A 12,475-nucleotide genomic window follows, 5' to 3' on the forward strand; every position below is an offset into this window, starting at 1 on the left:
GAGGGGGACGCGGCAGGGACCGGGTCGCCGCAGGACCCTCCTCTCACCTCCCACCGCCCGGCTTGGCCCTCGCTGGGAGCAGGCGGCCGGTCCCGCCGTCCTGGCCCCGCCTCCTCAGCAGCTCCCTTCCGGGTCACACGGCCAGGGCGGGCGCAGTCCGGCTTCTACGGGGGCCCCGACGGCCCACAGTCGAGCGTGGCGGAAGGGCGCGCCAGTGGAGCATGCGTAGTGGCCGCGCCGTTGCGCGCGGGGCGCGCTGCGGGCGGAGCCCGCGCTCACAGTCACGTTGCTCTTCGCCGCAGAAGTACGCAGCACTTTCCCTCCTTCACCTTGGAAGCCCCCGTCGCCTTTCCTGGGTCGGCCTTCCCCATCCCCCTGAAACCTGCACTCTCATCCCTGGAGCTGTCTGTCCTTAGTTTTCACTAGGTCACGTGGCCATGAGTTTCCCAAACCCCTCGGCAGTGCTTTGGATTGGTTGAGTCACTTTGCCTATTAATTAAAATTGCTCATATCTGTGTTGGCCTGAAAACCTAACAAAGCCACGCACAGAGACAAAGGCTCCAACTCCCCGAAATGTTCCTTCAGTTAAGTCGCAGAGTTCCACAGCCCAAAGCACCCCTTAGCTTTGCCGTTGTTCTCATCAGGCAGCCAGGCTTGCTTCTCAGAGCAACGTTTGGGGTTTGATACTTCCCTCCCTCCCTATGCAGAAAAACGGAGGCAAAGACCCCACAGTCTGTGCACAAAAATGATACATTTATTGAAAGAGTATTTTTTTTAATACAAAAGAAAGCTCTGTACATAGGACTGTGACCATGTCCACTATTCCTGGGTCAGCATCCCAGGGGAAGTAGAAACCACTGACATACTCCACATTCACACACACACACACTCAGGCACACGCACGCGCACACACACATGCACGCACACACACCCCAGATACACCAAGGAAGGGAAACACCAAGGGTTGCTGCACATATAAATGCCACCTCATCCCTGATGCACACATGTTCTCCCAAGGCCACGCTCACACAACACACATTATAAGCACTTTGCCTGATTCACTCACTGGGTCTGTCTCTTGTGGGAAGGAGAGGAGGAATTCATCAGTCTCCTCCCCTGGGTTGGGGAGTGGGGAGTGAGTGAGTGATCGTGGAGTGAAACAAGAGCAGAGAAAGGGGGCTGGGCAGTTACAGACCTGAGTCCCAAGCTACCCCACTCTCTGGCCCCTGATTTGCCATGCACCAGCCTTGTAAGCCACCCATAAGCCCCAGCTATCTCCAGGAGAAAGCCCAGAATGGTGACTTCCATCTTGGCACCCCAAAACAGGGCAAGACAGCAATGGGGGTTAGAGGTTACGGGGTTTCTCAAACGCGCCGGCAAATCATCCCCTTGCTAACTAGGCTGTGCGCAAAAACTTCCCCCACCCCTTCACCTAGTCACAGAAGCAGGACTGTTCCTCCCGAAGGCAGTCACGGGGGTTAATAAAACTCCACCCCAACTGCTGCCCTGTTCTGAAAAAGCTCCCTTTCTGGATAAAGGGGGTGAAGGTAGGCTCTGACACAGGGTAAAAGACCTTCCCCCTATGCTGGCCCATCCTCAAGGTCTACCCCAAAGGGGGCAGAATGGGGTAGGGCACGGCCCCTGTACAAATTACATAAATACTGAGGTTACACTTAGAAAAATAAAGTCATTTTCTTCAAGGCTTTTTGTCTTAATTTAAAAAAGTTACAGTAGCTGCTCACTCCCTGGGAGAGCTGCCCATTTCTGGCTCCCCTATCTCTATACTCAGCCCAAGAGCTGCTCCCATTTCTTCTGACCCCCATTCCTGCCTCTCACCCCCTCCCAGACCCCACCTTGCTCACTGCAACTTGGGCCCCAGGCAGCTGCAGGCCTGGGGGAGCACAAGGCTGCAATGCCCATGCGTGTGGCACAAATGAAGTCAGTTGCCTCTACCTGACACCCTCCCACCCCCACCCCCACATTTGGTCTCCCTCTTCCCTCTCCCTTGCAACAGCCCTAAAGGGCAAAAAGAGACCCAGGGCTGTGGGTCACCCTCCCCACCCCGTTGGGGCATGGCCTGAGGGCCCCTCCCCCGGTTTTCTCCTGGAAACAACCCAGGACCGGGCAATCCCAGCATCTCCCCTACACACTGACGGGCCCCGAGCTCATGGGGTGGCTCTGTCCCCAGAGGCCCAGCCAGTTCCGGGGAGCCCCAGGGCTCCCCAGGGAAGGGGAGCTCGGGCAGGGAGGGGGACGAGAAAAACGCCATAAAAAAAAGTTTAAATATTTTAAAAATATATATTTATAGATTTCACTTCGTCTCCTCAAATAAAAAGTTCAAAATCAACTTTAAGTAAAGCAGCTGGGGGGCAGGGGGAGACAGGGTGAGAGGGAACCCTGATGGTTCCCTCCAACCCAGGAGTCCCTGGAGTCCCGAGGGGATTGGCAAGGCAGGGCAGGGCAGCTGGCCCCGGGAACCTGCTCTGTGCACAGGCCCAGCTCTCAGGAGCTGCAGGGACAACAGGGCGGCGGCGTGAGGGAAGAAGCCCCATCTCCCCAGGTGGCTCCCTTCGGGGCAGGGGTAGGGCTCTTTTTACCCAGCCTGTGACAGACACAGTGCTGACTTGGGGTCAGCAAGGAGGCTGGGAGAGGACCCCAACTGCTTCCTCAGGGGGAACACGGTGCCTAGTCCCACAGGGGCCTGTGTGTGGGAAGGTGGGGCACGGTCCCATTGGATAAGCTAATACTCATGGCAAACATGGCGCCAAGCTGGCGAGGGGAGTCTGAGGAGGGAGGATGGCCCCACCATCAACAGAAAACGGGAGGTGGAGCTAGAAGGAGGGGAGGGTGAGGGAGGATGGGGTGGAGGGCAGGCTGGCCCATTTCTTTGGCTGGAGTGAGAGGGCTCAGTCCTGCGGCTGCCCACTCCTCCTCCCTGCCTCCCTCCTGCGGCCCGTCAACGTGTGTATAAAGAAAACGTGAAAAGGCAACAATAAATAAGTGGTGCCATCCCTCGGGCCATCTGTCCAGGGTGGCAGGGCGGATCAGTCACTCTTGGTGCTGTGGGCGGCGTCCAGGTTCACCACCTGTAACTCGGTGAGGTTGCTGCTGCTCCCAGCCTGCTGCCCGATCACAGCCATCTGGAGGGAAGGAGGTGTGTGAGGAAGAGGGGGCAGGGGCTGACCAGGCAGTTCAAGCCCCCGCCCCGCTTGCCTGCCTGTCCACCACAGGCCTGACCGGGGAAAACAGACAGGCCTCCTGCCTAGGGATCTTGGCTTTGACCAATGGGTAAATGGAATCCCCAGGGTCAAGATAAAGAAATGGCTGGCTGGCTGGCTGGCGTGAGGTGAAGGGTGCCACCCCCACCTACCTGGTGAAGCTGAACTGCAGAAACAGGGATCTGCACTGTCCCAGACGGCGCTGTCAGGAACACCTGAGGAACGCCACCTGCATTGGGAAACCACAGGAGATACTCAAATTGCTTGCTCGAGAGAAACTTCCAGATACTGGAGAAGTGGTGATAAATGCACAAGTGACCCGGTAAGTCTCAGATGCAAGTGCCCAAGGGCAAGTGTCCAAATGTGTCCATGTGTGCATGTGGACGTGAGTTTTCAAGTGTGCATGAGTACCCTAGTGGACAGCCATGGGTGTTGGAATATGTGTGCAAGCATCCGTGTGTGCGTGTGTAGGGCTATGTGTGGGCAGCCTAGTTTGTGTATGTGGTGTGTGAGTGTGGACATCTAGGTGTGTATGTGGGGGCGCATTTGAACGTGTGGGTGTCTAAGGGAGGAAATGGTCCTCCTTCCTCAGCCCCACCCCACAACTCACCTTGCTCCTGGACCTGGCTGTGGGACACCTGCATGGTGGATGGCGCCTGGGGGAAGGCATTGAGCACGGTAAGGCTGCCATCAGCCAAGCCCGAGGTGGGTGCATACATCACCGCATGGGGACTAGGGTACATCATGTGGCCGCCCACAGTTGTAGGCACAGATGACGTCATGATGGTGGCAGGCAATGTCACTGGCAAACACAGACACACATTAAGGAGGTTGGCCCTGGTCCCTACTGATGTCCCCAATCCCACCTCCAGGAATTCCAGGGCTCCGGAGCCCTCATGCTATTGCCCAGGTCAGAAGCTTGACAAGACTCATTCCTCTGCTCCCTGTGTCATCGACTAAGAAAAGCCTTATTTTTTCTTGAACACAGGAGCACCAACCTTTAATTGTATCCTATCACGTTATACTATGCAATTTTCTATCAGCTGAATTCTTCATTCCAAGACCATAAGGCCCTGGGAGAAACAAGGATTGCAATGACTGACTCACTCTTAGGGAAACTCAGATACTCCCCTTTTATTTTATTTTATATTTTTCAGATACTCCCCTTTTAGGGGGCTCCATCATCCCATTTTTTAATTTGTTCTCACTTTTCCTCCCTCTTCCTAAACGTGTGGCTAACAAACTTATCTTTTAAACATCCAAGTTTCATGTGCATAAGGTCCCCTGGGATCTTGTTAAAATGCAGATCTGGGGTAAGGCTTAAGAGTCTGCATTTCTATCAAGTTCCCAGGTGATCCTGGTCCTCTGTCCATAGACCACATCTCGTGTAACAAGGCTGTCAAGAGCAGGAACTTAAAAGTAATTTTATTTTGAAAGTGTTTCATTATTTCTGAAATGACTAGATTAGAATTATAGCTACTCAAAACTTAGGATGCTCTCCCACAAGGGGACAACTGCTCTATAAATCTTTCCTGGTAATTAAGCAAACGTGTGTCCTTGGGTAAGTAACTTCTCCTTTCTGGGCCCATAGCTTCTCAGCTGAATGAGGAGAACGGTGGCTCCAATGGTCCCTAATTTCCTCCTGAAATCCACAGCCCTACCGAAGGACAGGATTCCAAACCCAGCCATCCTCACCTGACCATCTCATAAGGATTAGGATAAAGGTTAAGCCAAAAGCCTCCATCTCCACATTAAGGAATTCTCTGACCTTAGTTACAGGAGGGGTACTGCAGGGTGGGGCAGGGAGGGGAGAGCTTCCAGCAATACCTGTCCCACTGGAGGAGGTCTGCGTGAGGTCTGTGCTGCTGTCACGAGAGGGAGACGCTTGCTGTGGGGCCTGGTGCACCTGAATGGCCTGCACTGGGACCTGCTGGGCCACTGCCCCACCTAGGAGACACAGAGACTTACTCATGCTCTGTCCTACCCGGCCACCATCTGCACCAAGCACCCACAAACACCCCCAGGCCCAGGGACCGGCACGCTGCTCCCCAACTCCCATAGCTATCTTTCCTGGGGGCTAATGAGGCCTTTCACGGCCTGAATCTTGTCTCCAGGGGTTTCTGCCCTCTCCTCCCGCCCCTCCCCCCTCCTCCCACCCCAGGCCTTGCCTCTGCCTCCTTGGGTGACCTATGCTCTGGCACTGAATCAACAGGAACATGCCCTGTCCCTCACTCAAGGTAGGGAGGTGGTGCAACGTCTACTGTCCCTGTGGCAGAGGGGGCACAGGGCTGGGTTGCTAGAAAAGGCCACAGGGTATGGTTGAAACTTATTGACAAGGATAGTAGGGGTCCCGGGGGGTGGGGGGAAAGGCATGCCTGCCAATGGGACATTAAGAGGCTTCTTTCAGGTTCTGGCTGGCCCCTGTCCACCCTCCTTCTGAGCAAGGAAAGAGGTTCTCCTTGTACCAGCCCTCAATCCACTCGTGGCATGCTCAGTTTGCCCCTTGTGACTCACCAGGCATGAGGGTGAAGCTGGTAGGCAGCTGCATGAGGCCCCCGGAGGAGACGGGGCCACTGCCTGTACTCTTCAGCACAGTCCCGTTGGCACTGCTGACAGCGCTGGGGCTGACGCTAGCAGACACTGGGGCCAGGTAGTTCGTGATGGGGAAGGAGGGGCCGCTGCTGACTTGCATGGTGGTAGAGGTGCTGGGTGCTGTTTGGATGGTGGAGGTGGTACCCGGCAGGTTGGTGACCGTGAACGCCTGTTTCAGTGTGTCCTACACCCAGAATAAAGATGCAGCAGTGAGCCTCTACCAGACCGTGCCCCTGCAGAAACTTTGTGTGTAGTGACAGCCCAGACTGGAACCAGTGGGCTTGGGTTCAAACCCTAGCTCTGCCATTTGCCTGCTGTCTGAGCCCTGCGTGAGTTACTGAGCTGCTGAACTTCAGTTTCCTGTCCGTAAAAGGAGAAGACTTAGCCCATAGGTGTTGTGAAGATTAACAGGTGAACATAAATAAAGTGCCCGACACCTAAAAGGAGCAGTACGTTTTTGCTGCTCTTATGATGATGATGATGATGTCATCTTGATAAGTCCCTGAATTCTCTTCCCCAGTGGATTACGGTAATCAACCCTGGCTGGGGAATCAAGCAGGGGGGTCTATTCCCAGCTCTGGCAATGACCACCTGTGTGATCCCGGAGAAATCAACTTCCTCTTTCTGAGCCTCAGTTTTCCTGGTCTGTAAACATGAGGAGGCTGAGCTACTATATCCTCTTTAAAAACGTCGTTTCCGGCTCTGATTTGCCAGGCTTCTGAGACAGGGACGGAGTTTTTCAGGGAACTTAGGGTTTCAGAGAGATCTTGAGTGTTTGGCAATTAAGCACTCATGCCAAATACTTAAGATTTAAACTGCCAAAGGAATTATTCCTCCAGCAAAATTCCCTGGGAATAAATGAGCCCTACTGCTTAAAAGAGTTTGCAACTACATATGACATGCTGGCAAGAGGGGGTGGCACCTGGAGCACTGACTCCCCCCTCGGCGAGCCTTTGTTCTTACAAGGGGAAGGAGGAAGCCACGAGCTGAGAACCAAGCCCAGAGAACTGAGGGGGTTCAAATACTGGGGGTGGGTCAGCGCGGGATGTTTGCTAGGCAGCCGAGCTTAAGGCCCCTGATTGGCGAAGGCGTTGCTAAGGCAAACAGTGCCGCTTCTTCTGACTGGCCAGTTAGTGAAGGGCCACCCGGAAGGTGGAGCTCCCCAGAGAAGCAACGGAGGAAGCCCCGCCTCCTCTCCTTACCGGGAAAAGGAAGGGGGAGGCGTAACTAGGGCCGGCATCTCTAGCAGCCGCGAATACACTCCCTAAACGTGCCCAGGCCCGGACATCCTGAAGAGGTAGGCGGCTGGCTAGTTAGGTAGTCTCCAGCCCAGTCGACCAGCCCGCCTGCCGACAGTACTGGGTTCCCAGGACCCTGGAGCCCACGAGTGCTTCCTACTCCCTGGCAACCCAGGCAGCCGCGAGGGCAGGGCTAAGCTACGCCCCCGCCCCCAGCAGGGAGACAGCTGGCGGGAGGAATGCAAGGGCCCTGCCAGGCGGGCGGGCTGCAGGCGGGAGGCCGGCCTGGAGCCGGAGCCGGCCTTATAAGGGCACGGAGGCCGCCCGCTTATCTAGGGGGCCGGCCTCCTGTCAGGATGGCGAGGATGGACACCTGTCCCCTAGGATGAGGGGCACTAACCCCGCTCCGTTCCACATCAGTGGGCACCTATCCTGAGTGAGGGAGAGAGAGGCACCCACCCCCTCCCCTCTCTGCTGGTGAAGTCCCTCCCCTTCCTTCCCCTCAGATAGGCGACCCAAACACACCTTGGTCTCCCCACTGCTGTCGGACTCCGACACCTGGTAGGTGAGGTCTGTCTCTTCAAAGCCCGTGGCACTCATTCTCTGGTCTGTGGTGGGGTCTGAGCGAGGTGGAGAGTCTGGCGAGTTGAGGCAGGTCTGAATCAGTGCCTTGCCAGTCTCACTGGTGATCATGGGCTGCAGTTTGCGGGTGGCAAAGGTATACACATGGCCTGTTTCACTGGCCACCAGCAACAGCACCTGTGTCCCTGTCAGCGTGGACAGCTCATAGGCCTGGGGGTAGGGGGGAGGAGATGGGTAGATCAGCCAAACTTATTCTCTCTACCTTCCTTGGGAAGTAGGGAAGAGAGGAAATACACAGAGATCTCAAGCCCCTGCCGCCCCCGCCCCCAATCAAAATATCTGAAGAAGAGCTAGAGAGCAGGAAAACTACCCATGTTCCTCCTTTGAGGAGCAGCCACTGACCTGCAGATAGCCCAAGCAAACAGTCACAGCCCCCTAGTGACAGAATGTATAACCTCAGGGGACACGGAGGTGCCAGGAGCCTCAGAGAGAGGGCTCCCACACCCACTCTTTACTGTCATAGGAACCAGACAGAATAAAGTTGCTATCTCACTGGAAGTCCCACAAGACATTAAGGATAAGGGGGTCACATAAATTCTAAACTGTCCCATGTTTCTTCCCAGAAACTGCACAGGTCCTAACCTGTTGCCATTTTGTCCTTATGCCCTAGAACACTGTGCTACCAGCTTTTTCCTTTCTTTGTCTTGATGCAACAGGGTATGGAGTGATGGGAGATGGGGGCTAGATTAGCAGCTACTACCCTGCCATGACCCCAGGGAGGGGACCTTCAAGGGTGGTCTCACAGATGGCCTCCTTACTCCCAAAAAAGTTCCACAACCCACCTCGGAAGCAGCTCTGGTTTTTATATGGGGCAGAAATAAACACCAGCCCATGTCCCCAGGGTTCTAGCTTCTTGTTCATCTGCTTCCATCCCTTCCTAAATCTTCTACACCTCATGACGGCTCCTTTCCTCACTCCTTTTCACTGGATAGCTGGCTAGAAGAGGAAGAATTTCTAGGTACCTCTACAAACCTCCCTGCCTTCCCCCAAACTCCATGCACAGATTCTCTGTGGGGCTGGAAATCCCACTTGTGCCAAAGGCAGATGGTCCTGAGGGCTGTCCTGCAGGGAGTGCACCAGGGAGTGGATGCAAGGGAAGACACATGGCCATCGTGGGACTCAGTCCCTGCTGCTCAGGGCAGCATCTGTACTTCTGCCCGGCTCCCTTACCTGGGGCTCTGGAGCCCCATTCGGTCATCAGCCCAGCCAGCACTACTCTTGTGGTGCCCACCTTCCTCCCACACATGCTGGCTCATTGTTGTTATAGAGCTCTAGCCTCTTCACCTCCATACCTTCCCTTCGGCTCCCTGCTTTTCCGGCACCTTCCCCGGGACACCAGAAGGCACTGGATCTAGTGACCCCCGCGTCTAATTAACCACCTCCCGAGCAGCCTCCCATTACCACTCTTCACCCCTTCACTCCACAAGGGCCCTGTTCCTCTCTCGCGCCCGTCACTCCCACCTCGGCGCCTTTCCCCTCTTCTCTGGACGTCTCCGGCATCTCCCCTCTCCCCACATTTCCCCGGCGGCCCCTCCCCTTTCGCCCCCCCCGGGGTAACAGCCATCCCCTCCCACACACCTCCTGCGGACTCGCCGCCTCTCACCTCCGCCTCGGCTCTTCCTCCCGGGCTCCCCTTGCGTGTCCCCACCCTCCCGGTCCCCCGTGGCCGGCCAACCTCCGGGCCCGGTACCTTCTTCATGATGCCCGTCTTCCTCTTGCTGAAGGTCGTGTAGCGCCGCAGTTTGTTGTCGATGAACTCCATCTTGATCTTCACGCGGCCCCGAGTCTTCTTACCCGGCTTGGCCCCGCTCACCGCGCCACTCACCGGCCCATAGCCTCCGGTGGCTGCCGCCGCCGCCTCGGGCCCACCGACGAGCTCCATCTCGCTCAGGCTCCGCTTCAGGCCGCGCCGCTCGGCGCCCAGCTCCTCCTCTTCGCCCGACTCCGAGTCGCCCTCGCTGCCGCTGTAGACTAGGGCCCCCGCGGTGGGCGCCGGGGTGGTTGTCGCTGCTGCTGCAGCCTCCCGCTCGAGGCGGCCCGGCCCGAGCCCCGCGCCGTTCCCGGGAACCCGGCCCCCGTTAGCCCCGCGAGTCCCGCCGCCGCCACCTCCCGGCCGCCCCGTCGGGGTCCGGTTCAGGCTGCCCCCCAGGGCCGAGCCCCGGCCCAGCGCCGCCGCGGCCCCAGCTTGGCTCGGTAACATGGCGCTCAATGCAGGAGGGCGGACGGGCAGTCAGCGAGGAATCGGAGCCGCCGCCGCCGCCGCCATCGGCTTCCCGGCTCAACCCTGCACTCCCGCTGCTGCTGGAGCCGCTATCGCTGCCGCCGCCGCCGCCGCCGTGAACCCGGGGCCCCTGCACGCCCGGGCCGACCTGGGCCCTCACTTTCTTGCCCCTGTGGCCCGGGTTGCCCCAGGCCGCGCGGAGCGCCCCCTGTCCGTATGCTAGGGCGGCGCGCCCGGCGGCCGTCAGCGTCCCCCGGGGGGCAGGGGCTGCTGGCCGCGGCCGAGGCTGCGGGTGGAGGGGGCCGGGACCACGCGCTGGCGGCGGAGGGATCCCCCGACCCTTCCCCCCATATAAAGAGATACAATGTTTCCTTTTATGGCGAGGCCGCTCCTTATATGGTGAGCCCCTGCGCCCCCGCCGCATTGGTCCGCGGTTCCGGCACCTCCGCTTCCCATTGGCCCACAGGGAGCTCTTATTTGCATAGACATACCGAACTCGCTGCTGTCATCTCGCGTCAGACGGCGACTCCGAAAGGGGAGGAGCCGAGGCCTCTTAAAGGAACAGGAGAGGAGGTACGACTCCGCCCCCCTGACCAGAGAATGGTGGAGCTGGGAGGGACCTGAGGAGAGGAAGACTGGGAGTGGACCCAAACGCGGTCCTGCGGCGGAATGGGAGCAGCCCTGGGAACCCGGCTCTGGAAGCAAACGCTAGAGTAGTCCCTGAGTGGATTGTGCGGGTTGCAGTAAATGATATAATACAGCCCAAATTCCAAGGGGGTGCAGGGATTGGAGCACTTCCCCACGCCTTCCTGAGGGAGGCAAATTTACTGGCTGGACAGAAGAGGCTTGGGTCCCCGGTGTCCAGACTCGTCGCTTCCCCGCCGCTCGGCTCCAACCCTTCCCCTCCCCCCTACTTCCTTTCCCTTTCCCTCTCTTTTCAAGGCGACGACACTTTCCCACCAGGCCGGCTCCCCGGTCCTCATTCATCATCCTCTATACTGGAGGGATCTTTGGCAGACGGACATCTGGAAAAGACCGAGGGAGACAGTCGGCCTCCCGGTCCCCGAAGGGGGCAGGGAGACGAGATGAAGATCTGTGAAGACTTCCAGCTGCGGGCTGGGCTGGGGGAGGGGGTGGTCCTGAGGATAAAGCCCACCCCACCGCCTGTGCAAAAGCTTGGGAAAAAGTAGAGCCAGGCAGGAAGTTTCAGCAAGTAAGCCAGCCAGCCAGCCAACGCGTGTGTGTACACACACACACACACACACACCCTTCTGTGGATAACCCACGGTCGGGGTGCGGGGGGGGGGGTTAGAACTGGAGCGGGGCAAAGCCCAGGTTCAGGGTGTGGGTCGGGGTCTCAGCTCCAAAGCCGTGAAAATAGCCTGGGCCTTGTGTTGTGTTACAGAAATTTTTCAAATCTGGAATCAGCATTTTTCTAGCCCTGTGCCAGGAAACAAGTATTCGACCTCTCCAAATCCCATCATATTCCTCATTGTTGGTACCCATCCCATGTTGGGATCTTAATGCAGATGAAAGGAGATAAAGGCTAAAGCACAGAGTAAGTGGTCAGTGAATAGTTAATAGAAGCTACTGGGGTAATAACCTCATCCCTGGGATAAATATCGGGTTGTCTTTAAGGGGATTGGAGAATGATGATTCCTGCCTTAAAAGTTTTTGTGAAGATTAAATAAAGCAGTTGGTTGTGACCCATTAGTGGTAGTGGTAATGAAATGAATTTAGTGTACTGCAATGAGCATTAAAATAAGAGTATTACAAAACACAAGGGCAAATATTTTTGCATAAAACTTTTGTTTGCATTATGTTTAGGTTGAATCATAAAATGGCCAGTTTATAGGTCAAGAGGGTAGCATATTGTTGATTTCATATGGCTCAGTGAGTGTGTACGGGATAACAATGTGAATTCCATTTCCTACTGAGTCATAGTCCAAGGACTTTGAGAAATAGGGAAACAAGGTATGTTCAAGTGATTTGTGAGAACTAATGTGTGTATATATATGCTCATCAAACCCCTAACTACAGGAATTAAGAGCCCTACTCTTCCCCATTTCCCAGTAGTTTCAGAGGGTTTTTTTCCTTTTCCTAATTTACATAACAGGTAGTTTAACATATGGAATGTGTTAGCTCAAGAGGAAGAACAGGTCAAATACATGAATAGGTTCCAGAAGAGCTTTAGGGGCCACAAATGGTGCTTGGGACTGTGATCTGTCTGAGCAGTGCAGTCTTACAACCACAGCCCTGTGCTGATTCCTGCCTAACTTCCAAAGACTTTTTTGAGACCGCCTAATTTAGACACATGCAGGGTTGACAAGCCTTAGCAGTGGCACTCCAGAGGACAACTACTGTCTGCCACATGCACTGGACATGGTGTGTGGAATGAACACAGTTCTGTTTCCCTTCAAATAGATTGATCTCTCCCATTTCACCCAATCTCTGGGCCACTGCACACCAGCATTAGTGCCCCAGCTCCTTTGCCTGCTTGGGATGGCTTCATTTTCACATTCCTTCGTCACCACGGGGGGTGGGATGGGGGGAGACACACTACA

The 12,475-nt window shown here is 56.2% G+C and overlaps 2 protein-coding genes across 2 annotated transcripts in view; both read right to left on the reverse strand.

Moving 5' to 3' along the window:
* Nucleotides 1-147, reverse strand: part of CUL9 (cullin 9) — a 37,049-nt gene extending 36,902 nt beyond the window's left edge. The window contains exon 1 of the mRNA XM_028097477.2: nt 48-147. The gene's annotated coding sequence lies outside the window, so the exon portion shown is untranslated. The remainder of the gene's footprint in view (nt 1-47) is intronic.
* Nucleotides 148-732: 585 nt separating this feature from the next.
* Nucleotides 733-10,257, reverse strand: SRF (serum response factor). The gene is made up of 7 exons (XM_028097683.2): nt 9,381-10,257; nt 7,574-7,840; nt 5,733-5,994; nt 5,046-5,165; nt 3,829-4,020; nt 3,371-3,447; nt 733-3,140 (listed from the first exon to the last, which is right to left on the reverse strand). The coding sequence occupies exons 1-7, from the start codon at nt 9,888-9,890 to the stop codon at nt 3,045-3,047; spliced, it is 1,524 nt and encodes a 507-aa protein (XP_027953484.1). The 5' UTR covers nt 9,891-10,257; the 3' UTR covers nt 733-3,044.
* Between the last annotated feature and the right edge of the window lie 2,218 nt (nt 10,258-12,475).

The sequence above is a fragment of the Eumetopias jubatus genome, unplaced genomic scaffold, assembly GCF_037043125.1.
Source record: "Eumetopias jubatus isolate StellerSeaLion01/CBP00866 unplaced genomic scaffold, mEumJub1_p1.0 scaffold_6, whole genome shotgun sequence".
NCBI lineage: Eukaryota > Metazoa > Chordata > Mammalia > Carnivora > Otariidae > Eumetopias > Eumetopias jubatus.

Bases quoted from the DNA above. Each gene is read 5' to 3' on its own strand.
- SRF (XM_028097683.2), bottom strand. From the start codon at position 9,890: ATGTTACCGAGCCAAGCTGGGGCCGCGGCGGCGCTGGGCCGGGGCTCG. The intron at 7,841-9,380 runs GTACCGGGCCCG...CCCTACCCCCAG, and splicing joins AGACGGGCATCATGAAGAAG to GCCTATGAGCTGTCCACGCT. The intron at 5,995-7,573 runs GTGTGTTTGGGT...TTCTGGGTGTAG, and splicing joins ACAGCAGTGGGGAGACCAAG to GACACACTGAAACAGGCGTT.